A 25,778-nucleotide genomic window follows, 5' to 3' on the forward strand; every position below is an offset into this window, starting at 1 on the left:
GGACACATGGGTTTGGAATGCTTTGGAACAAGAAAGCCAAGTCATTTTTCTGGGTGGTGGTTTTGTGTTTTGTGGGTTTTTTTTCCTTTCCTCCAGTTATCTAACACTGTCCCGGGTAGGTGAACTTAAATTACCCTTTTCAGTATCTAAATTTCTGAAGGAAGGTTTTTTCTCTGCATTTCTTTTTTTCCACATATCTACATTTTTATAAGTATGTCTTCAACTTAATTCTGCAGTACTTTTATTTGGACACTGACCTTTGAAAACAACAAGGCCATTGACTGTTATTTAGCACAGCATGCTGATCTGGGTGCATTTGAGCTTCCAGTACAGTAAATATTTATTGGACAGTAAATAAGATTCCTAAATAGATATATCCTTGCAATGAGGAGGACGGAGAAGGATAGAGGACCCAATCTGAGCTAAGACAGGAATGTCAAAGTTATTTAACTATTCGTGTGTTGTGGGAAAACAGCTCCTTCATCTAATGGATTTTATTTCTCAAAATACCTTTGCATACTCTTCTCTCCTATCACTAATGATAAAAAGCAAAGCATTTCTGGTAGTTGAGAATAATACTGGAGTGAGGGCCACCTCTTGTTGAACGGTGTTGTATTTTGCTAATTCCCAGGCTGTAATGATAAAATCTGAATTTGACCATGACACTACACCTGAATTTCTCTTGTAACTGCATTTAAAATGTCCTCAGTGGCTCGTTTGGCTGCTCGTGTCTCTCAGTCGCTCAGACTGACCTTCCACAAGGTGGCACTTCAGGTATCCTGATGGAATCTGTTCTGTGCTTCCTTACATCAGACAGGCTGCATTACAGAGCTCATCTGTACCGTGCTGCCTTTGGCTGTCAGTGTCTCAGGGCTGGGGCAGGATGGAGCCCTGTACCCCCAGGAACAGCCCCTCGGAATGCAGGCACACTGTGTGGTGTGTGATTGTACAGTGACTGTCCTGCTCAGCTTTTGTGCCTGTTGGCTGTTTTCCCTGGGAAGTGCATCCCAGCAAGGCTCTGTCAGTGCTGCAGCTGGAGGGGGTGGCAGCTCAGGAGCGGTGGCTGCAGGTCACTGCACACGGATGTGGCCACAAGTGTGGGAGTGGGGCAGCTGCAGTTCACAGGGGCCAGGCTGGGTTTAGAGGAATGAGGACCAACTATCACGGGAAGAGAGGCAGGATTTTTATGGAGGGTAATGTATCTGATTGATACAATGCTAATGTAACTGTATATAACTTTAAAAGCCCTCGAGAAACCATGAATACGTAATTCTGGAATATGCTTAGTTTCTCTTGTGGTGTTAATATACCAAGTGCTGAGATTTTCAGATTACTCATCCAGAGGCATGAGTAATTTTTGAAAAAGGCCTCTAATTATGTGGTAAAAAAGTCAGATGTTCGTCATTACAGGTCTGTAGAAATGTTCTGTTTAAACTGTTTATATTAGCTTTTGAAGGGGTTGTGATCTCGTTTTTCTCAGTGCTGTACAAACATGCTCTGAAAAATATTCCCTGCCCATGCAATAGAACTGCAATTGGGGGTAGGAAATTCAGAGAGCTCAAGTGACTTATGAAATGTCATTCAAGTCTGGAAATAACCTTAATATATAGGTTGTTTTTGTCTATCAGGTAATGCTTCTGTTAAGTAACAGTGTAAACTCTTCTTTTCACATAGATGTCTTCTGTTATTCCTCAGCATCTTTCCCACTTGTAGAAAGAGGCCAGGAAAGGACTCTTTATCCTGGAGTGATTGTGTCGAGACATAGGACTCGGAAATCTTTCTACCCATTGCTTTTAAAATCACATTCTGATTTTACATTAACACTTTTCATATCTAGGCATAGCTGAAAAGTGCTCTGAAGGACAGGACAGACTGAAGCAAAGCTCCTGCTGCTGCACAGTGACTGTGGTGCTGTTGGAGTGCTGGACAGTGAGCAGAAGCCTGCAGGGAGCTGTGGAACTGAGGTACCATTGACAGGGATGAAAACCTTTCTGTCCCACTCACAGGAGTCGTTCCTGCCTATTGAGCTCCCTGAGGATGCCCAGGGCAGTCAGAGCCCCTGTCCCTGGCAGGGCAGGTGCCAGTGCTCTCTGCTGTGATGCCCAGGGCAGTCAGAGCCCCTGTCCCTGGCAGGGCAGGTGCCAGTGCTCTCTGCTCTGACCCAGCTCCCTGGCTGGGGGAGCCGATGCCTTTGCATCCAACATTCCATTTCGGAATGCTGGGACAGGAGCTTTCCATTCTTTGGTTGTGTATTGGGAGTGAGGGGAATGTGATTGCACAGCTGTGGGGGCTGTTGCCCTGGTTGGGTTCAGGACCTGCAGCTGAGCTTCTCCTCTGCACTGCCTTTGAGAGCCTTTCCTGGACCGAACTGGGGGAGTGGATGGTGGTTATCACTGAGCAGGAGGAGTTTGCCCATCCCATGTTCCATCAGTGTGTGAGAGATCCAGGTAAAACCCAGCTTACAATATAACCAGGCCTTTTCAGACCCAGCTTGGTTTTTATTTCTGTTGAGATGACGAACGCCCTGAGTGGGGCAGTCAGAATGAGGGGAAAGGTGACTGGAACTTGCTGGCAGGAGTTTAATGAGTGTGGGAGGAGGGAGCCAGGACACAGCTGGTCAGTGTGGCCTCACTGCATGGGGGAGGGCAGCAGCCCAGCCCTGTCAGCATGAACAGAACCCTGCAGCTGAAAGGTTAAAAATGCACCCGTCGGTCTCAAACTGGCACTTCAGGGGTTGGCTGCCCTGCTTTTGGAAGGGGCCAAAAATGTGAAAATGTTAGACTGGAGAAACTAGAGTCCTTCTGTGCTGCTCTCAGCAGCAGCTAGGGAATTTAAAGAGCAGCTGAAGACGTTATGAAAGCAAGAAAGGGACCTCTGAATTTCTGTTTTCACATAAATGGACACAGCATGTGATGGACTGAAGCAGACTGTTCAGATCAACTCTGAATTATCTGTGCAGGCTGCTGCTGTGAGCCAGAGGAAGGAAAGACTTGCAGCTGTAACTTAAAGAAGCTGCCACCATAAATGGGGCTGCAGGCACATCAAGGTTTCTATAATCTATTTTATTTATTAACTCAATATTTTGGACAAACATTTAATAGTCTTCCATCATGTAGGGCTGTGTATTGACCGTGGGAGTAGTTGTGCACCTTGTTTCAGTCCTGCTGTTTTCTGAGAAGAGTCTGAGGAGGTTGTTGCAGGACAGGTTAGGAGCACATCCCTAAGAAATGCAGAGGGACTGGCAGCCCACATAGGCATGACCATTTTAACTGGTTAGTGTTACTGTGTTTTACCTCTGTACAGGGACTTAAAAATACTCTGGGCTTTCCTTTGATAGTTTTGGGATGGAGGGAGACTGGTCTAGCTTAAAGCTTTAGACAAGACATGATCATTTTTAGTATTAATTTGTCTTTTTCCATGCTTAGAAACTCAAGGAAAATGCAAAGCCCTACAAGAGAAGCAGCAATCTGATCCTAGTTTGATTAATCTTCACTTTACCAAGTTTCTTCTAAGACTGTGAGATTACTGCCTTGGTGTGTCAAAAAACACTGTACCTTTTCTATATTACAAATCATCATGACGTATCAATTATGTAGGAAGGCTAATCCAAATGCCCTCAGAACTAATTGGAATGTTTAGCTTTGCTTCAACAGGCCTTTCTATTTAATGTGGCGTGATTTGGCTCAGACCCTTTCTGAAAACAAAACACACAAGATGTTCCAAAAGTAAGTTTTTGGTAATGTTGACAGGCACCTTCAGCACCAACAGCCTCTCCTGGTAGTGTTTCAGATGAGGAGATTGAAGTGGATAATTAACATTTATGAGCTGTATTTATATGCTGAAAAAAGTTTACTGTTTTATCCCTTAAAGATTGACTGCCTTGCTCAACACTAAACTGAGTGAAACCTGGAGGATAATGACCTTGTTTTTATGGCAAATGTAAGGAACTGGCTAAGGTTGTATGCAATTCTGGCAGCTATCTTATGGTATCTCAGCTAACAAATTCCCTTTCATCCCTCACTGGTACTCAGCCAGAATTATCTCCTTTGTGATGCCTGATATTAGAATGTTATAATGACACTCTATGAAGTTGAAATTGAGGATTGTTTTAATGTGCTGCTCAGACACTTCTTGTATGTCCTGGACTTGTTTCAGAACAGCCTGCTGTTTGTGAGGTCAAATAAGCCAGGCAGGTTTTTGAGTTAGAGGCTGGTGGGGTCCCTGCTGTCCTCCCAGCAGCATTTCCTCAGGACAGGGCCCCTCTGGAGGTGTGGGCTGGGGCCATTCCAGTGCAAACGCTGGCATCTGTATTTCCCAGTTCAGAGCAGCTCTGTGCTGAGCAGTGTCCTGTGGCACAGGATGGAAGTGTGGCACCTCTGTCCAGGGGTGCTGCTAAACCAGCAAGGTCCCTCCAAGGACTTGTCTCCCCTAATCAGCTGGAGATGGGATTGTTTCCCTTAAGGCTCTTTTTCTCCCTCTGCCAGCTGTCCCCAGTGAACCTGCCTCCCTTGCTGGGCACATCCTTTGGATGCACCAAACACTCCTTCAGCAAGCTGCTGAAATGTCTGCTCTGCACCAGTGGATACGCCAGTGTTATTCCCAAAGGGGTACAGGGCAACTGGTTTCCAAAGACTTTGGCAGAACCCTTACAGAGTGGATGTGGAGCAGGGAAGGTTTGGTGTGGAGTTCTGCCTGACTCAGTCGTTTCATTTCCCAACAGTCCCAAATCAAGCTCTGCTTTGTGGCACGTTACTGTGGACAAGCCTTTACCTGTGCCATGGCATGGAGCCATCCTTTGTGAGCTTTAGAAAAGAATTTTGCTTCTTGGCTGGAGAAATATGGAGCAGAAAAAAAAGTAATTTTGTGAGTTTCAGTGAGGAATTTTAGTAGGGAAAAAGCCCGTGGAGGCAGCACAGTTGCAGTATATGGGTCATCTGAAACACATAATGTGAATTGGGTAATAAAGTAGTCATCCCCATCTCAGCAAATTAAGTTAATTATTATTTCTAGACAATTAGAAAGAGTAGGGGAGAGTGGATAGATGTTTAACAAGTTGACCTTCCAAAGGTCATGGAAGTAATTTCTCAGTACAGGCTGAAGATAAGATCAGAATCTGTGGGACAAACATGCCTCCAGAATAAATGCAGCACACAAAAAATTTTAACACAAAGTTCAGCAAATATGCTGAAACAGACTACTTGTTTTAGTTATTCACATATATACTAGGAAATAAGGTTGTATATTGGAAAGTGCGCAAACTGTATAAACTGCAATTCTGTAAGAAATTGCAACATCTTGGAGAGATGTGAAACTAAGAATTAATGTAGCTCTAAAGAAACAGGAATATCTGACCCAGAGAGTGGCCAATTGCCCAGGGATTGCTGAGGATTTTGGCAAGGACTGAGTGCTGTGAAATGCAGCCTGGCCTGGTGATGCTGAAGGGTTTAGGCACGGGGGCAGAAGAGGTGCCTGTTCACAGCAGAACTGCCTGAGCAGGGCTGGGATGTTGAGGAGGCTGCATGGCTGAGATGTCTCAGGCCAAAAAGCACAGCAAGCAAATGGGAATTAATTTCTGGGGGGTCATGTGCTACAGCTAAAAATGAACCAGTATTGTAAGTAACTATTATAAATCACATAGTCTATTGTATTAGAAAGCTTTATCACTTTTTAATGAGGAGCTCAGTATTTGTGATCAGATACAGAGAGGTGTGGCACAGGTTGTTCACTTGTATGGATAATTTCTGTCCTAGAGTAGTCGTGTGGTTGAAGCACAGGGCAGGAGATCTAAATTCACTCCTTGCTTATGTAATGGCAATTACTAAGCAGACATTTAATCTCTGAACTGTTTCTGTGTCTTTAAATGATTGAAAGTATTTATGTAACACCCAGTCACACCTATGTGTGGGTCACATGGGGCTAACTGACAACCTGTTAAGATCAGAGGTTTTCCTTGTATTGCTAAATTCTCCTATTGTTTTGTAAGAGGATTTCTGCTATTACATGTTCATTTGGGTGCCACTTGCTTATTTGATTGGATGTTTTTTCTTTTCTACTAAGCTTTTGTGTATTTGAGGTAATTGGTGCACTCTCAGGATGCAGCTTAGTAATGACACTCTGGCTTTTATTGTGTTCCAAGACCAGCAGCAGGACAGGTTTGCTTATCCTTTCCCAAATGTCAGAACAAGGAGAAAACTGTCAAGACTTTATACTGAATGCACCTTGTTCTCAAGATATGAAAACATTGCAAAGCTAAGTGGTATTCAAAATCCTGTAGCAAGGCTTTATGGGAACCTAAAAAAAAAAAAGCATTTTCTAAAATTGTGTTCCATTGTAAGAGTTTGTATTAATAATACAGGTGTAAAACTTTCTGACAAGTCTGCCTGCAAAGGGGGGTAACACTGCAGTGTGGGTAACACACACACAGAAGCTTTGCTGTCCCAGGCTCAGGAGTCTCATCTATGTCTCCCAGGTACAATAAGCAGAGGGAGTATTTTAGAAGCCCTGGACGCCACCTTTGTGCTTCTTTATATCCATTTTGTCCACTCCAGGTTAGCTGAGAGTTCAGCACAGTCACTGGCTGTGCCTGTACTTTGTCTCAGATCTGTGACTAACAGCCCCTCCTGAGGAAACCCAGAGGAGACTTTGCATAAGCTCTTCAAACGTGCTGTTTTCAGGTGAGAGGACAAGAGCAGATGAGATCAGGCCAAGGGATGGAGTGCAATTAAGAGCTCTTTGTGCTGCTCTGCTGTGTTTACCCAGGGCCTCCTCCCAGCCCAGGTACCAGGTGAGAACATGCTCCTTCCCACATGCCCTTCAGTTATTTTGGTGAGGTTTCTTTGGGAGCAAGAGGCCAAGAGGCATCCAGAAAGTCTCCAAGACTTGTTGCTTTGCTTTTATCGGGCGTGTGGGTGACTGCCTTGGTCTGAAGAACAATGTGTGCAGTGCTTCTGTACTGTCATGTTGCCTCACACTTTTGCACAATTTCTATGGGTTTTCTCATGCTCTGGCACAGGTCCAGGCAAGGAAGCTCAGTCAGAGCAGGGATGAGCTTGAACTTGAATCTAAGGCTGTGACAAATAGTCCTGTGGAACTGCCAGCTCAGGGCTTTCTGGTACTGCAGCAAATTAAGTGCTAGGAAAGGATGGAGGCCAAACTAGAAGACTGGTGCTTAAACCCATGGCTCCTCTGTGCACAGATTACTGGATTATAGGGTGGTGTTCTCATCTCAGCATATGGGAGATCTGGAGAAGGTAAAGCAAGCTGATACAAGATATGGAATAATTTCTGTATTGGGAATCAGAATGAGAGGAATATAATAGAAATGTATAAATTTGAGTGGTGTGGAGAGGTATCAACTGTGTAATCTCCCTTTAGTACAAGTACTAGAGGCCACATGTGAAAGGACTGGGAACTAGATGCAAACAAATGGAAGGGACTCACAGGTGAACAAACCTCATCAGACTGCAGGCAGTTCACTCAGCTGCACATACCTGGAGGCAGGGGAAGACAAAATACAAGCATCACATGCTTGTCCTGTTCTCCCTTGTAGGTGTCTGCTAATTCCCACTGCTGAGGGTGGGATCCCAGGTTGGATGGACCTTTTGAGTCCATCTGGCCTGTCCTATGTGTGTCCCAAGAGCCAGTGCAGATACCCTGAGCTCTGTGTGTGTGTGACAACCCTGTCACCTGTGTGACCATGGGGGCACAGGGACCTGCACAGACAAGGGCACAAGTTTCCTGGGACGTGGCAGAATAGGTCTGACCTGCAGTTGTTGCTGAGAGCCTTGAATGTTCCCCTTCGAGGTGGCAGGAGTGCAAGAGAGGGCTTTGGATAACACCCTGGGCAGAGCTCCTTGGGAGCTGATATCCCAGATATCCCAGACAGCCCACACTGCTGGGCACCCTGGGGCCACCCCACTGTGCCCTGCTGAGCACACTCAGTCCCACAGACAGAGCAAACCAGGTGCCCACTGTCACAGATCTGCTCTGGGGCTTCAGCCTGGACATGAAGGGTCACCCAACATCACAGGGCTCAGGCTCTTTGCAGAGGTTTTGCTCCCTGCTTCAACCTTAGCATTTTCACAATCAAGATAAATATTGACCAGAAACACCACCTTCTTTTCATCTGGGCTTGGAACAACTTCTCCGTGGAAAAAACCACCCTGGGGTGTGCTACTGCTGGCCTGAGAGTTGCCAAAAATGAGAGGGGATTGGAAATAAGTTACCTCTCTCGATTGAATAGTTATTGGCAAAGGCATAAGTAATCCAGAGTCTCTCACCTCTAGCCTAGAAATAGCTGCTTGATGGACAAAAGATGAAGAACACTAAAAAAAAAAAAACCAACAAAACAACAACAACCCCCCCTCTCCTCACCCGACAAAACAACAATAAAGTGTGAACAAAAGGAATACACCTGAAACAGAAATAGTAAGTTTTTTGTAAAATAGCTGGGAATGAGAAACAAGGAAGATATATCTAGTGAAATTTCTCCAAAAAAAGAAGCACAACTTGAACAAGATCTTCAGGGGATTTGAGGTTTTAATCTGATAGAAACTGGATATGTATAATGACAGATAAGTCTCGCTACAGCAGCACTGCACACTTGTTTCACTGACCTGTGCTCAGCTTTAGGCTTTGACATGTGCAAAAAGGGGTGTCTGTCAGTTAAATGTGGAATTACACAAATAGCCAGGTATTTCTAAAACAAATGCATTGGTAAATTAGTAACTGAACAGCTTTATTCCTGTGCAGAAATGCAGCTTCTTTCTTTCCTGTAAATTCACTGTGCCAAATCTTTTCAGACTCTATAGTGAATAATTTGTATGTTCCTAAACCACAGAAATGACCCCAGAATGTTGGCCTATATTTCAAAATAGCACGTTCTATTTTACAGGAAGTGGCAGCTCCTTTCATGTTCCAGCCTCCTTAAACTAGTCTAGAGACAGCTGACAATTACAGGTGAGAAACCTTGACCTCGGAAATAATTTTGTTACACTTTAATGCATTACTGTTACATGTGACTAAGTGATAAGATTATCTCTGTAAAAGATATTGGTTCATCCAGTTTTATGCAGAATAATTCCAGGGACTTTCTATTTCACTCCTGGCAGTCAGTGTTACTGTGAAGGGAAGTTGGGGCCTGAGAAACTTCCATTTGAGTATATCACTTCAGCTGATCTTTCAGTGTGCATGGAAGTCCTCTTAAGAGGAAAGGACTTGCACACAATAAGCACTTAGAATTTCCCAGACACTCTTAAAGTCACAGCAGAAAGGAAATGTTGCAAGTCAGGAATATCAGATGTGGTAACCTGGATTCAAGCAGCAGCTCCTTTGATAGGATCAGATGCTTAAGAGGCAGATGAAAATAAACCCTGAGGGTAGGAAGTTGCAGGAGGACTCCAGCCCAGTCCTCTTCTAAACCCTCCCAGCTAAAACCTCTTGTTCTGTGCTGCAGAAAAGCTTTTTGTCTTTGAGGCAATGGAACCTGCTGGCTGTGTAGCTCTGGGTGCCCTGAGCTGTACATGTGTCAAAGCCTTTCAGGAATGCTACAAAATCCTTTATCTTGATTAAGTGATTCTTGATCTTGATAAAGTAAAAAGAAGTTTAAAGTTAGGTTAAAGAGCTACAGAATGGCTTAAGCTGTGGCAAGAAAATGAATCCAGGAAACTCCAAAGGCTTGCTGCAGCCTCATTTATGAAAGTTTGTGTTGCTGAGTTGAACAAGCTCTTTGCATTGCATCCTCTTTTCCATTTTTGAATTACTCACTTGTATTTGAAAAGCCCTGTTTTGTCTTAAGAAAAGATATGTACAGAAAGGATGCTCAGTGCTCATGTTCACCTGTACCTATTACTTCAAGTTTTCTTCTCCATTGGTTATTCCTCTCAAGAAACTGTGAGCATCCACTTCTGTGTAGGATATTTTCTGATTTGCAGCACATGTGCACATCATAATATGCTACCACAGTTTATTAAATTAAGCTATCAATTGCTAAATGATTAAATAGACTAAAAGAACATAACCAAACACTGACTTCAAGTTTGTAGAAGCTAAAGGCGGTATCTTAAAATGATCCTGCTATCTGTAACTCATGTAAATATTTAGGAATATATTGACATTAGGATAAGAAGAGAAAAATTCCCTATCAGCTTCATGAGCAGTTTAATCTTTGACTAGGTCATGGCTGCTGTTTGTTTGAAATGAAAGTGCATGTGGTTACTTTTTCTCCCAAACACATCAATGTGGAGATGGTGATGGGGGTCTGAGGGCAGAGCACATGAGCTGAGCTTTCCTCTGTGGGTTGCACTTGGGGAACAAGGAATCTGCAGAGACCCAGTCCTTGTGGAAAGGAGCAGTCCCTTGGGAAAGGCTGCAGTCCCTGGAGCCCAGGACTGTGCCTCTCTGCATCCCACTAGTCTCTGAAAGGGAACACGTGCTGGGAAGCAGAAAGTGCACTGGATCTGGCTGTCACCCCCTTCTGCTGTCAGCCAAGGAGGGAAATGGTGATCCTGGCCTGGTTCCTAAGGAATGCAGGCACAGCCACCCAGCACTCTGCTAGTTCTCTGCATGGATGCTTCACATGTGAACTCCCAGGGAATATTTTTGCAAAACACCCAGTTATCTCTCAGCACAGGGGGCGCCTTTGTCCTCACCAGGAACATCTTTCAGGGTGTGTTTAGAGGGATCTCTGGATCTCTGTTCCTGCTCCCTTAGCCTGCCAGAGAAGATGGGTGCAATGTCCCAGCAGGTCATTGTTACTGTGCAATAGAGTGCCCACACCGGCCCTTACTGCAGAGTGGCCAAAGATGGGATTACATGAAAGCAGATGGAGCTTCACAGCCCTCCTGGGTACTGGGATTGATTCTCACCTCCCCGTGTTTATTTTTTAACAGTTGTTTTCAAGACAAAGTGGTGGAAGTGGCTGATGGCCTTGGCCAATGAAGGGTGGTGAAAATCTTTGTGTTTGTCTCATTAATTTGAGAAGACAACCCTCTTGGAACAGATAAAGAATGATTTCAAGGTAACAGATTCAGAACAGGGAAAACCAAAATTCACTCATTAAAAATAGTTCCAGAAAAATGTAAGGTTTTGCTTTTTACTTTCCTCAAACAAATTTCCAAGTTACTAAGATAAAACCATTTCAGTATTTATCTGACTGGAAGGTCAGTGTTCCTATGAACAACAAAAGGGTGCAGTGAACCTTCACTTCTCTCCCCTTGGACCCAGCTGCCTAAACTCTGCAAAAAGAGGTATGAATACAGACATGGCCTTGGCAGGGACATGGGAAGGTTAGGACATGTGCTCTGTGCCAGATCTTTCTTTAGAGGAAGCCATGTGGAAGCACAAACACACGTGGGAAGGCACAAGTGTAACTGGGAGCAGAAGTGGGTCTCACGCTTGCAGAGTTCCCTGAGGGCTCTTTCTGTCACACCAAGCAGTTCTCTGGGCTGTCCTGTGGCCTCCAGCTCTGTCACTGGCACAGCAAGTGACAGTCCTGACATCCAGCTGCTGCCAGAGGTGGCATGACCACAGCTGTGCCAGGACATTTCCAGGGAGCATCTCGCTCATCTTGGTCCGGGTTGTGGTGTTGGTGACAAATGTGGGTTTTCTCAGTCAAAGCAAAAAGCAACCAGGTAAACTGTTTCAGTACTGATGTCAAATCATTCATTATCATTATGTATGTGGGTTCTAGTTTTGGTACATATGCTAACATACAACTTCTAAGTGTTAAGTTCCCCTGGGTGAGAAAGGTGGAGATGCTTTAAGCAGCAACAGAGTGAAGCTGGGCTTTAGGTACTGCACTTTAAAGAACAGAGGAGAAACCCTTGCAAAGAATTCATTTACTGACAGTTTCCACTTAAGTCTGACAGATCTATTTGTACCCCGTGTGACAGAGGTGTGACTCCTCCCTGAGCACAGTGCAATGCACCCCAGTGAGTGAGCCCATAAACCTGGGCACAGGTTTAGCAGAGGGTTATTTTCTGTAAAAGCCAGAAGCTCTCTAAAGACCTTCAAATCTGTGCACCTATAAAATGTTTTTGTCAGTTCAGCAAAAAGTAAATGAATTGCACAAATTAGTAGGTCAAAAGCTGGCTGCCAGGCCAAGGGCAGATTGCACAATTACTTCCTCTTCTGGAAAGTTTATGCAAAGTGTTGGGCTGAATTATTTTTTCCAGGCAAGGTACACAAGGAGAAACACTAACATTGAGATATATTTTTTTTTTTTCCCATATGATGTTTGTTGGGATATCTATAAAAAAGCCACACCCAAATTGCTATTCAATAGTCTTATTGGACAGTGGGTTATTGTACATGAACATTTTCCTGCAAAGAATTGTACTTTACACAAAACTATGATAGAGCTTGTGGTTTTGGAAAGACTTCACGTGGTTTTGGCTTTATTTGTGAAGGTAATAGAAATGACAGTTTTAAAAATTCCTGTAGGAAATGGGGAGGGACTCCTACTTTTGTACCTGAAGGACAACTTTATTTCTGCTGATTTGCACACATAGGAAGTATTCCCAATTTTCCTTATTAAAAGCCTACCAAAGCATCGTGTATGGTTTCCTCCTGTATCCATGGTACCAGCAAGTATTGACTTGAACATCTTTGTTCTAAAATGTCTGCCATGCAGTGCTGCACGTCAACACATTGAAGACAGATTTTGAAAAACCTGGTAAGAGGGCAGTCTTACATCACCTGAGCAAACAAATGCCTTACTTTCTCTGAAAGCCTAATTCTTCCTTGACTAATATGGATAAAGTGGTTTCATGCCAATAAATAGCTAAATAACACATACAAAAGCCTTTGCAGTATGAGTTGTTTAAGAGCTCTGTGCAAATGCTACCTTGGATAAAGGCCCAGGAACTGGAAAGAGACCTTAAGAAAACCCCACCCCTCAGTCTGACAGTGTTTGCCCAGTCAGGTTTGTCAAAGGGTTGACTGGGAGTTTAAGTGAAACAACGGTTCATATTTATTAAAAAAGACTTATTCTGTTGGAATTAAAATAGAGTATTATGTTAAGTATTGAGCATTCTGCTGTGATGTGGGTTGTGAGAGCAGAGAAATCCTTCTCGTGAACAGCTTTTATCTTTCAGATCACATGGATGACAGTGTGCATCCTGGCTGGCCATCAGCAGTCCTGATTCCCTGGAAATGGGGGTTTCAGAACAGATGGCCTCAGAGATAAACCTGGGCTGCATTTCCTGCTCCAGCTGAACACTTTGCTGTTAAAGGATTTCATTTGTTACGGGCACTTTAAATTTAGCAGCTGGATCGATCAGGCCCTGGATTGAGTGAGATACCTGGGATGAAAATCCTGCTGTGGTTTAAACTTTACAGGAAGAAGTTTGACTCATTTTACTGCTACTGTGCAAAAGGTTTATAACACTTTATGTCGCTGAAGAGAAAGAAATAAAAACTGAAATCTCTCTTTTCAGACACACCAGCTCTCTGTGATGCCCCGAGGGTTAAAAATGAATATATTTGCTCAGTGCAGGCCTCGTGCCCTGCACGGCTCCTCTCAGCCTCTGCTGCAGTCACAGTCAGATGAACACTGGTAAGGACACAGTCAGATGAACACAGTCACCACATCATTCATCCAGAGCCGGGCAGGGAAATTCCTGCTGACTCATGCTTAGAAACACTTTCCTTGCTCCGCCTCCTTCCCCGTGGCTCCTCCTCTCCCTCCCTGCTGCTGCCTCCGTATTTAAACAGCTGTCCCGGGGCAGAGGCAGCACTGGAGGGTTGGGTGGCTCTGGCTGTGCAGACTCTCACCCAGATCCCACCGCTCAGACCTGCTGAAGGTAAGGAGGCTCCAGGCAAGCACAGAGGGCTCTGTCTGGTGCTAAAACGTTGCTTTCTGAATATCACAGGGCTGGGTTTAGAACGTTATGACAAACCATAAAGTTGAATTTTTTCCACGTACTTTTATTGTGTTTGGGCGGTAACTGGTCTGACACGTGAGTAGTAATACAAGGGGGGAGCTGACTCCTGGAACTTGTAGGGAAGTATAAAATGTAAAAGCTGTTGAGATCTTTGCTTTTTTAAAAAAGGTACTAATTAATTAAATATTAAACTGGTGAAAGAAGTGGGTTGATGAAGGAGCAAAGTTGAAGAAAACTGTGGTTGCATTTGTGCTGGTGTTGTTCTTATTTAAAACTGAGTGTTGTGGTGGCTCTCTCAGTCTCTCCAGTATTTATATACTGGTTGCATTGCTCTCTTGAACGCTCCCCATGTGCTGTCCAGGCCACACTTGGTGGTCCTTCCTCAAGCAGAAGTCTCATGGCTCTTACAGGGAGAGCTGCTTGCACGTGGCTGATGTAACCTGGCTCTTTGTTTCTCTAAAGATCAGTGGCCTTGTGTAGCTAAACAGATCTTTGCTTTTGCTGACTTCAGACCTGTTTGTCATGCAGCCTGGGACTGCTGGGGCCACACTGACCCACTCTCAGCTCCAGCCACACTTTGGGAGCTGTAGGCCCCCCGGACATGAGGCTGTGTCAGGAAGGAATGCAGAGTTTGGCTCAGAAGGAGCTGGGTGCTTTTCCAAGCCAGAACTATTATGTAAAATCACATAAGACACTGAAATGCTTTGAAAGCAGCCAGAAGACAGATTGTGAAACTTGCAGCATTGTCCCAAATGAAGAGAAAGGAAAGGAACATCCATTTAAAGTTGGAAGGCCAGAGCAGGAGCCAAAATCAGTGTCACTAAGCTGGCTAAGTGTGAGTGCCCAGCAGCCAGCACTAGAACAAAGAAGGGTGAGAAGAGTAATCTTGAGTTTCTTGCTGTCTCAGGCTTTTTCTTGGTGCTGACTAGTTCTGTACAGACTTCAAATGAACTTCAATGTCCTGTATGCTTTCCAGTAGTCTCTGCAAGAACAGGCTTCCCTCTGCTGCACTGCATTAGCTGTGCGGGTTATTGAGGTGCAGGAGTCTGACTGAAAAAAGAAAAGTAATTAAAATAATCCACCTTAACTTCTAATGGCAGGGAAAGTGGATGTTTGGCCTGAAACTGAAATGTCTGAGGTGATCTGAGCTCAGTTTTACCCCCAAAGTCAAACATTTAGCCTACAGGAGGGGAATAGCTATAAACAGGTTCAGCATCTGGTTCACTTTCTACTGAAAAAGAATTATTAACTATGAATTACAGAGAAGGCAGCTGTAGGATGTGGAAGGGCCTTCTCCCGTTTGTAGAGAGATGCTGGGATAAACAGAAGCATCTCTGGTTAATCTCGTGTTGATAGAATTGACCAGTGACAGAACTGCCAGAAGCAAAGTGAATAGCACTCAAATGTCATTAAGGGGCTTTGTGAACCAAGATACTGAATAAATCCATGGCTAAAAATGGTCATTATGTGCACAGATCTAGTAATTTCATTACACTAACAATTGTGTTCCTCTAGCCATTAAAATTTGGTTTATTCCAGCAAATGCTTCTTTTTTTGTGTGTCAAAAGGTGCAGGATGGAGGAGGGTGAAGGAGGAGGGTGTTATCAGGGACCTTTCAGCTGCTGGCTCTGTGCTTTATCAGGGTGGGGAAGGGTGGCACAGTGCAACAGCCAGGAGCCCAGGTAACCTTCCTCTAAAGCAAACAGGGCTGCCAGGCCCACTTCTACTGTCTTGGGCCTTTTTTGTCCCCTTCAGTCTCCCCAGAAAATGCTGGCAAATGGGGTTGATGTTTGTCTGCTGGCTCTGCTGCTCCCCTGGCACCGTGTCCATGTGCTGGGCTGGGTTGGTTCAGTCCTTGCTTCCAGCAGAAATGCCGTGGGCGTTGCTGGGGTGCCACTTACAGAGTGCACACGGTGTTTCTGGGCGTGCTGCTGCAGAGCTGTGGAGCAGAAACCTGGCAGATCCCTTCCAGAGGTCTTGCTCTCTTCTTCCAGAGATCTTGCTCTCCTCTTCCAGCCTCCCAGTAGCTTCACAGAAATGACATGTGCACTCTGTGTTAGGAAAAATTAATAAGACCTTTTCTTCTTGTGTAATGCAGAGGGGAGGGGTTGGTTTGTTACCATGGAGAAGAAACCACTGCTACCCTCAGCTGGGTCCTGTGGTTTGGCTGGTTGGAGGGGACACCTCACTGGTCACACCAGCTCCTTTGGTGTCTCTGGCCGTGCAGGTGCTAGTGCTGAATTCTGCCAATTGCAACTCTGGAGCTTTGTGGTAAGGAATTATTTGGGGGTAAACTTACAATCTCCTGAAGGTGATGTGAGTTTTGGTTCATGTGGCAGGAACTACCCAAAAAAAATGGAAAGATGGTTGGGCAGTTTGGCTGTGCCCCCACAGCTCCCAGGGCTGGGTCAAACATGCCTTAAGGACTTGATATTCTTTGATATGGACACAACACTGAAATGTTCTTCTTCTGCAGGGAATGCAGTGACCTTTGAGTCTCAGTTAAACTGGGAACATAAGCTTCCTTGAGATCCAACTCTCTTCAAAGCTAGATGCCTGAAATCACTTAAATTAGAAAGCACAGCTATTATGCCTTTTAAATGGTTCATGCCCTGTCGGGCACAATGCTTGGTTAAGTGATAACAGGCAACCAGTAAGTGGGACTAAACTGTGATCAAAACCCTTGGACAAAGCTGCCAGTTTTGAATTCAGCTTGTGAGCCTTCTGTGCTGCTTTACTTGGATGGACTCAGGGCTCTTGGAATATCCTGTCGAGCCCAGCCATGGCTGTGTGTTGGTGTCTGGGACAATTGTCACACCCTTGCAGGCAAATTCGATTATAACACTCCTCCTAAAGCCTGGAGTTCTGCAAATTGTGAACTCACCTGTGGTTTCCTGGCAGCTCATTCAGCCCCCAGGCTTTCACTGCTTTTGCTGTAGCTGCTGTGCCATAAATGTCAGCCCTAAAGTGGGGCATTACACTGGTAGGAAGACATTTGGTGAATAGCCCTGTCAAGGGCAGTGATGTGCCAGACCTTGTGGAGGCATGCACTGTGCTTGCCAAAGAGCTTCATGCACTTGAAAAGGGTACAAAGAACGTGCCCCACTGAATGAAGTCATGCCTGTTGGTGGAGTTTTACTTGGCTTTCCAAAATGAAAATAAGGGTTTTATAAGAGAGAGTGTTTTCTGTAGAATAACTTAAAAGCTTATGTTGAATTTCAGAAATCTCATGTTTATTGTAGTAAAAATAACTTTTCTAGATTAGTGACAGTAGACAACTCTACTCCCAGGAAAACTAAAGAAGCCATTATTTGACAAGGTAGGATTTCTGCAATAATGGCAAAAACATTCACTGTTCATTGAATATCTGCAAAATTATTAGATTAGTTTTGTAGATTCTACTCCAGTGACACCTTAGTTTCCAAGATAATTAGGATGCATATTTTGTTTAAAGACTTGTTGTTATTTACTTGTTCAGACATACAACCCTCTATTTTCTGGAAAAATAAGAAAAAAGGTTCCAGAACTAAACTACTCAAAAAATCCTGTAGGGATGGAATGGTACCTACTTGAAAATGCAGCCAGTAGACTTCCAGCCACTGGGCAGAAGTCTTGAGTGAGGTTTTTTTTTTTACTTATCTGTAAATGCACAGGTTGCTGCATTTGTGATCATTATGACAATTTTCCACACAGTATGTAAAGAAAACTGTGAAGTTTTCATTAACAAGCTGCAACACTTCATTTAATGCAGTCAGAGGGTTACCAAAATTGCCAACTGTTCTGAAGGGACTGGAATTCATGTCTGGAGGAGAAAGATAACTGTTCTCTCCCTCTTTTGTGTTGTATAATCAGAGAACCAGCCTTTGATTTTGGGGTCAGGAGGAGAAAAAGATAAGGAGGTGTGTCCTGAGTGTGGAAATGTAATGCAAGGATAATACTTTAGATCAACCTGGGTTTGTGGGCTGTACAAAGTCTTGTTGTTGTTTTTTTTTTCTTGCCCAAAAATGCAAGTGATTCCAAACTTATTTGTTTCAGCAGGTGGACTCCAGAGCAGAAATGCTTCCAGACAGGAAGATGTATCCACTGCTGACCAGACCCTCACATAGGAGTGGGCTCAAGCCACTGCCTGTTGTGATCATAGGTGAGCTTTCTCCTGCCAGCATCACTGTGTCTCTTTTGTGTTGTTGCTTTGGACTCGCTGTCTTTAACTTTTGTTCCACGTGTTCTCACTCAAACCAGAAATACCTGACCCCTGTTTGTGCATCCTTCCCTCAGCCAAACTCCCTGTAGAGGGAGATCACTGAGAGTTGTGGGAGGTAGGGACCCAGGTATTGGACAAACCAAAACACATACCTATTTTTAATGGTAAAATTGGCAGCCTTTTGGGCATCAGTTCATCTGGGCCCGTTTTTTCTCAGTTGAACACTTAGAAAGATTTGAAACCTTTTCCCTACAGATAGTTAATCAATTTGCTATGATTATCTGTAGTGTTTGAAGTGGAGGCAGGTTTGTGTGATCTTTTTTGACCATTATGTCTGTTTAGAAAGTGCTCCAAATGCTGTTAAAGTTTCTTGAAATTTTTCACAGATTTCTTTTAAAACGTGTCAGCTACACTGATTTTGCACAGTTTTAATAGACTAATAAAAAGCTGTATGTTTTCTACCAGTTTTTAGAAAAGAACAGGTTATGTATTAACGGTCTTGTCTCCCTTGCAAGAGGGAGTTTTGTCACCTGAGGTGATTCTTGGAGCAAAGCACAAGCAGTGATGTCAGTGCCCTCCTCTGAGATCATGAGCTGTGCTCGAGGGCAGGGGTTGGACCCTGTTCATCTGAGCATGTGTTTAAATGCCTTGTAGAACTGAGTTTCTTCCTTATCTGGCATCTGATAAAGCTAATGCACCACATGAATCACTGTAACCCTTGCTAACAGTGAGTTTGACAAGGATACTTCTACCAGCAGGTTTTTGTCTCAGTGTGACTTTGCACTGCCCAGTTGCACAAGTCTTTAGGTGGGAGGGAGGGTATTTTGGTACATCCCCAGTGTCCCTGTGCAGGGATCCAGTGCAGAGGTGTCCCACAGGGAAGCCCCTGTGTGAAGATGCTGCTGGGCTGAGGGAGCTCAGCTGTTCCCTGCAGCTGGACACTGCAGGAAGGTCCAGCCCCTGCCCCAGGGGGCTGTGTGCTCCCTCAGCTGGGCTGGCAGCCTCACAAGAGCAGTTGCATTCCAAAATAGCTTGGGCCCCAGAGACAGCTGTTCCTGTAGCCATCCACATCACCCTCAGATGTGGCTCAGAGTGAATCCTGAGTGTTGTGCATTCAGGTGGTTCAGTTTGGCTTAGATATCTCCTTGTACTTCCTAAAGTAAAGCAGTAACCTGGAATTTGTTATATTTTACTATAGCTGCAGTTTAGTTTGTTTTCAATTCCTGTTGGGTTTGGATAACTTTTCTCCAAGTGGACTGTTCCAAACACTGACCTGCAGCTGGTGCTTGCTCAGCACAGCAGCTCTGCCCCAGCTGTGACACATCTGCCCTTCCCACAGCTCCCTGTTGGCTTTCCAGCCCTGCCCTGGCTCTGTCTGAGAGCCTCCAGGAGCAGCCTTTGCTCCAGTCCCTCCTGAGGAGGAGAAGGGGACATATGAGGGTAAAATGACTTCCCTAACTCCTTCCAATAGGTCAGTGGTTAACCTGGGAGAGAAAATCCCCTGTATCCACAGCATCATATCTCTTGCATTGGTCTGGATATTGGAAACACTTTTCAAAGGACAGCTCTGTCTGCAGGAGTATAAATTCTTCTCCATTGTCTTTTCAGGGAATGGACCTTCAGGAATCTGCCTCTCATATTTGCTGTCAGGTTACACCCCCTACTTCAAAAGAGAATCTCTTCATCCTAATCCTATTCTTCAGAGGAAACTGGAAGAGGCACCAGAAGTCTCCATTTTGGACCAGGTTTGTGTAAAGATAAGCAATATAACATCCCAGTAAAGCATCCTTGGGGTATATTATGAGTGATAACCTTGTTTGAATTTTCAAAATACACAGGCAGAATAAGCCTTAAGCAAATTTTGCTTTGTAATCCAGATCTGCCTTGTGTGAAATGCCAGCATTCCTGCTGAGATCCTTGAGGTTTTCCTCGGGAAAGATCAGGTCTGTGTGCCAGTGAATGAGCTTCCCAGAGCACCAGAACCACTGATGAGAGACACTGGAGTGACAGTCAGCCCGCTGCCTGGCAGTACACACCCTCTGAGCTGCTCCTCCTCTGTGCAGGACCTGGACTATCTGTCTGAGGGCCTGCAGGGACGCTCTGACAGCCCCGTGGCTCTGCTCTTCGACGCTCTGCAGCGGCCGGACACGGACTGGGGGGGCACGGCAGAGTCTGTGCTCAGGTGGAGGCACGAGCCCAGCAGAGCCATCCCCCACCTGGTGCTCGGCAGGAACGCTCCTGGAGGGGCCTGGCACGTGAGTGAAGGGGAGCTGCTGGGGCTGAGGGTTGGGTGACAGCCAGAGGTGTTCCCTGGAGAGGGAACAGCTCTGCCGAAATGCCAGCCAGCCATGGTTGGGTTTATGGACAGAGACAAAGTTTAAAAGGAAAAGAAGCATGAGAGGCCTTTCTTGTCTCTAGTTCTCTTTGGAGGACATGGATGGTTTCATCCATGACAGTGGATCGGGGAGGTTACAGATTTCATGATCTGTGCTATACTGAATCATGAAAAAATTGCCTTTCACTTTTTATGTAAAAATTAAGTAATTTTGCTCTGCTTGTTCCAGTCTATAGAGGGTTCTATGGTTACCTTGAGCAGAGGGGAATGGATGGGACTCCCAGATCTGCCTTTCAAAGAATGGCTAAAGCAAAAGAGAAGGTAAGATACCCATGGTGTGATCCTTTGCAGACTTCTGGAGGTTACCAACAAACCTGGAGTGCACTTCTTGAATGTAGCTACCCATCTGTTATAGATGGTTTTAGTGAGAGAAAGGACACTCTCCCACACCCCAAAAAAGGTCCATTCTACATTCAGTGATTCAGATAAAGTGCCTCTTGGAAAGTGTCCTTCCCAACAACCACTGGGGAGATGGATCAGTGACTGTGAATTCTGAGTAAAGCTTGAGTGGAAAAGCATGGTCACCTGGCTTCTGTGTCTACTGCTGCTGTCCCTAATGACAAATATAATCAGTTCAGCTGCTCTCCAGTCTCTTAGGTGCTTCTGCTCTTGACATGTGTAATAATTAATCTTAAAAAGTCCAGGAGTTAAAAATGGAATGGAAGCGAGGTATGAAAGGAAGGCATAAATGAACAGCCATGTGGATGAGATGAATGCTAGAGAAAGCTGCCTCTGTCCAACAGCTTTTGGACTTGAGTGCTTGGTCTATATATCAGGAATAACTTTGCTGAAGTCAGGGAAACTAGATAAGTCTCTGGTAGTGCCAGGATAGATTACTCTAGGATATATTCAGTGGAAGAGGGGAAAAAATTCCAGTCTCTTACTTAACTGCCACTTGACCTTTGTTTGTACTGTATTACAGAGGCCTCAGAAACAACAGAGCCACAGCAGAAGACATTGCTCAGTATTACCAACACTATGTGGTGAAGAAAGGACTGCAGAAGAATTTCAGATGTGGCACTGTTGTGACCTCTGTGAGGAAAGTGAGTGCAGGGAGCATCTCCAGCCACGCCCAGAGAGATCTGCAGGAGAACAGAGGCTCACTCTGGAACTCCAGTGAACAGAGTACAGAGATCTTTCAGGTGGATGGATTTTTCAAAACTGTGGAAGGTGACAAAGAGCCCTTCTCCATCTATGCAGAGAATGTGGTCTTGGCCACAGGAACATATGACAGTCCCACCTGGCTCGGGGTCAAGGGGGAAAACCTTTCCTATGTCCATCACCAGCTGTCTGCCCTAGAAGAAGCAGTGAAGAACAACAGCATTGGCATCATGTCAGACCCAGTCTTGGTTGTAGGTGCTGGTCTGACAGCTGCTGATGCAATTCTCTTTGCTCACCATTGCAATATTCCAGTAATACATGTTTTTAGGAGGCGAGTCAGTGATCCGGGTCTTATCTTTAACCAGCTCCCCAAAATGATGTATCCTGAATACCACAAAGTCCATCAGATGATGAAAGAACAGACAGCTGCTTGTGCTGGGCCTTATGAATGTTACATTAGCCTTCCTGAGCATCACGTGCTGTCCTTTGGCAAGGACAGGAAATGTATCATTCAAGACAAGAATGGCTGTCAGAAAGCTTATAAAATATCCATGGCTCTTGTTCTCACTGGCTCAAACCCCAACCTCTCCTTTCTGCCAAATAATGGCATTGACTTGGCAATGGCCAGTGACCAACCAGTCAATGCCAAGAGGAATCCCATAGATGTGGACCCATTCAGCCACGAGTGCACTCAGGAGAAGGGGCTCTATGCCCTGGGGCCCCTGGCAGGGGATAACTTTGTTCGCTTTGTGCAGGGAGGGGCCCTGGCTGCTGCCAGCTCTCTGCTAAGGAAAGCAAACAAAAATCCCCCCTAACAAACCCCCCATCCCTGTGTCTGAATGGGTCAGTGCTCTTGCCATCGAGGAGCAGGTCATCTGATTTGTACATCCCCAGATCTAAAGCCCATTCCTGGTATTCTCCAAGGTTATACAGAGAGTTTGGAAGTTCTTGCTGAGTTATTTGAGAAGATTAAGTCACCAAATCCAGAGTGGGTTTCACACACAGCAGAATCTTCAACTCCTGGGATTTCAGCTCCTTTTCTGCATAGCTGTGCGTGGTTACTGGGACTGAATCTTGTGCCTGGAAAAGCAGGGGGCAAGACAGGGGTTGCCTTTCTATCTAAAACCCTCCAGGTGACTGAAAATTGAATTGATGATCAATCAATGTTAATTATTTTCAGACAGCAGGTTCCCAACCCTGCATCTGTTGGTGTCTTACAGAGTTTCTTCCATGACACAAAGTAAGCTGACCTGGTTTTATTTGCTCCTGTGGTTTGGCTGTATGTTCTTATTAGGCCAGAAATCACTGACAGGGGCTGCAGGTACCTCTCTGGCACATGAAGTGGTGCTCTGCAAATAAAAACTGACATACAAATGTTTGAAGCTGTATTGAACATTTGAAGCTGTATTGTCTTACTGACACCAACAAGTAATATGTAATTTTTATTTTTTTTTTTAATCAAGAGATCTCTGTGATGGGTTTTTCTCCTTCCTGAGAAGGAATGGTAATGATTTACTAACACTTGGTTTGCCATCTTGCCGCTTTCTACTTTCTGAATACTAAAAATGCAACAGCCAAATTCTTGGCAGCTGCTGTAGAGATGAGCAGAACTGAAGGGGAGCTACTGGTCTGTCTTGTAACTGCCCAGGTACTGGATGGGGCTTCTGCTGCACAGGGTATTTTGGAAAGGTGCAATATGTTATATATTGGGTGGATTTCTAATGTATTACGATTTTTTTAAAAACAATATTATTTTTGTAAGGGGGGAAATGGCACAGTCACTTTTTGATAGCTTTATGCTATATATATCTCTACTTTTTTATACTGTTTTTCCAAAAGATTTTTATTGGCAGAATATTTGTTAGTCTTTCAGTCAATGTTCTGAATGAGCTGGGGTGGATAGGGATGATGCCTTATGTTGCAAACAGTTCTCAAAAGACCTAGAGGGCCTCTTATACCTCTCACAGGAAAAATTGCAGTCATAGCTCATCTTATTTGATATAAAGACAGACTGTGCTCCCTGTGCTGCACTGAAACCCACTGATGTGACCTGATGGAGAACTGAGTGTGTGGAGACAGTGGCTGTTTGTAAATGAATTGGCCTCAAGCTGAGATGTGAGAGGAGCTTGTCTGTGGTGTTGCTGTATCACACTTGAATATGTTTTCCCAATGACTATTCTTGTATGAAACTTCTCAATAAAGTGATTTCAGACTTAGCCTGTGTTTGTTTTAATTCTAAATCTCTGACTCAGAGAAGATCTAATGAATCACCTTCCTGGTGAGTACCAAGGTGTGGTTTGAGCCTCCTAAATCCTGCATCTTTCTGTTCCCTAGGAGCACTGCTGGGGGTTTGCTCTCTGTGTATCTTTGTCTCTCCAGTAGGATGGAGAACCCCTGTAGAGTGCTTTGGCAGTGTCTCCTCTTGTGAGGCTAAGACACAATACCAAACCAAGCTGTTTGCCAAGCTTTGTTCTTGCCTTGTTGGGGAAAGCTCTGAGTACCTCCAGGGTGAAGATTGCACTATCAGCATTTGATTGCCCCATTCCACGTTTTACCACTTTTCTTCCTGGGAATATAGGGTATTTTCTTAACTAGTTGAAGTGTTCCTATTGGAACTTGTGCCTCCTGGTTTGGTGTTTTTGTTTGGGGTTTTTTTGGTGTTTTGTTTTCGTTGTTTTTTTTTTTGTTTTTTTTTTACTGCACAGCCCTGAGAGGAGTCTTGTTCAATGAGTTAAAACATCAATACTCATTCTTCTCTGCAGGCTGAGACTGAAAGTCCCTCAGTATTTTGTGAGCACAGAAGCATGGAGGGAATGAGTTCCCTGGTCTGTGTCATCACTCACTGCCAGGGGGTGGCAGTGCCCCCAGGGGTCTCTTTGGCAGCATTACTCTAGATGAGCTGGTACTTGTTCTCTGGACTCTGTTATCCTGGCAATGTGGGCATTCCTGAGCAGGAATGATGTGGTTCTGTGATCTTCTGCAGCTACCCTTTGCTAGAAAAGAGTTCAGTGATCAATGTACACCTTTCTGAAAATCCTGGTTTTGGCTGGGTCTTGTGGCCTCAAAAGCAAATGAAGTGGAGGACTAGAGCCAAAGAGCATCTTAGAGCAAACACAAGGGGCATTGGAGTGCACTGGGAGTAAGGGCATAGGATTGGTGTCAAGTGAAATGCTGCCATCCATCCCTGAGATCAAAGTCTCAGTGTTCATGCTGGCCATTCTGTATCCCATGTTACATTATGGTGAACGAATTTGCACGGGAGAGCTCCTAACTAGGTCCAAGGCTGAGCCTCTGGTAGGGGAGCATGGGTGTCTGTGCTTTAAATACCTCCTTTCCTGCCCCAGAGGGATGAGCTAATTGCCTGCCCTGTGTAGGACGGGAAAGGGAAATGGTTTTTCACAACTGATGCTTAGCTAATATCCCACATTCTGCCCCAAGGCATGTCAGAGCAGAGGATCTCAACAGCAGCAGTGGTGGTTTAGTCGTCAACAGCAGGTCCTTAGGGCAAGGCTGTGCTCTGCTAATCCAAATTGTCATTCCATTCTCTGTATCCAGGGAGGCAACAATGAATTATTGCTCCAAAACAATCAGCTGTGAGAGTCAACAGATACCAGCCTTGTTGTGTGTGGAATTCACCCAAGCATCATAACCTTGACCTGAGGCGTGTGAAGGACCAGGAATAAAAGCGGCTCCTCCCGGGCCCTCTGCAGGACCAGCTGTGCCTGCAGTGTGACAGTCCCTCGGGTGCCCCTGAGTGCTTCCAGCCCCTGCAGTGTGACAGTCCCTCGGGTGTCCCTGAGTGCTTCCAGCCCCTGCAGTGTGACAGTCCCTGGGGTGCCCCTGAGTGCTTCCAGCCCCTGCAGTGTGACAGTCCCTGGGGTGCCCCTGAGTGCTTCCAGCCCCTGCAGTGTGACAGTCCCTCGGGGGACCCTGAGTGCTTCCAGCCCCTGCAGTGTGACAGTCCCTCGGGGGACCCTGAGTGCTTCCAGCCCCCTTCCCACTGCTGCTGAGGCCAGCCCGGAGGTGAGCAGAGAGTCAGCTGGTGTTTAACAGGGGAGAGCACTCTGCCCACTCTGCCTGTTCCTGTCCCCTGCAGGTCACCCAGTGTCCTCTGTGCTGTGGCCAGGGGACAGAGCAGGTCAGCCAGGGAGGCCATGAGCAACTCCCTGCTCAGCTCACTTTGGGTAGAGCAGGTTGT

At 45.1% G+C, this 25,778-nt stretch overlaps 1 protein-coding gene across 13 annotated transcripts in view; it reads left to right on the forward strand.

The window, feature by feature from the left end:
* OSGIN1 (oxidative stress induced growth inhibitor 1) overlaps positions 1–23,796 on the forward strand; it is a 63,622-nt gene extending 39,826 nt beyond the window's left edge. For 3 of the 13 annotated variants that reach the window (XM_039382564.1, XM_039382560.1, XM_039382565.1), the window contains exons 5-14: positions 1,838–1,964; positions 6,675–6,784; positions 8,894–8,958; positions 10,890–11,017; positions 13,437–13,555; positions 17,919–18,024; positions 19,693–19,829; positions 20,148–20,339; positions 20,649–20,740; positions 21,402–23,796. In XM_039382564.1, the coding sequence (XP_039238498.1) occupies positions 17,940–18,024; positions 19,693–19,829; positions 20,148–20,339; positions 20,649–20,740; positions 21,402–22,395 (1,500 nt within the window). In that variant the 5' untranslated portion in view covers positions 1,838–1,964; positions 6,675–6,784; positions 8,894–8,958; ... (1 more) ...; positions 13,437–13,555; positions 17,919–17,939 and the 3' untranslated portion in view covers positions 22,396–23,796. Of the gene's footprint in view, positions 1–1,837; positions 1,965–6,635; positions 6,785–8,893; positions 8,959–10,889; positions 11,018–12,904; positions 12,923–13,436; positions 13,556–13,599; positions 13,803–16,333; positions 16,970–17,086; positions 17,203–17,918; positions 18,025–19,692; positions 19,830–19,961; positions 20,340–20,648; positions 20,741–21,401 lie in introns of those variants that run through there. The other 10 variants (XM_039382562.1, XM_039382561.1, XM_039382566.1 and 7 more) reach the window with 10 other exon arrangements.
* The last annotated feature ends 1,982 nt before the right edge of the window (positions 23,797–25,778 follow it).

This window comes from Pipra filicauda, unplaced genomic scaffold (genome assembly GCF_003945595.2).
Source record: "Pipra filicauda isolate LSUMZ 115617 unplaced genomic scaffold, ASM394559v2 scaffold273_size1055052_pilon, whole genome shotgun sequence".
NCBI lineage: Eukaryota > Metazoa > Chordata > Aves > Passeriformes > Pipridae > Pipra > Pipra filicauda.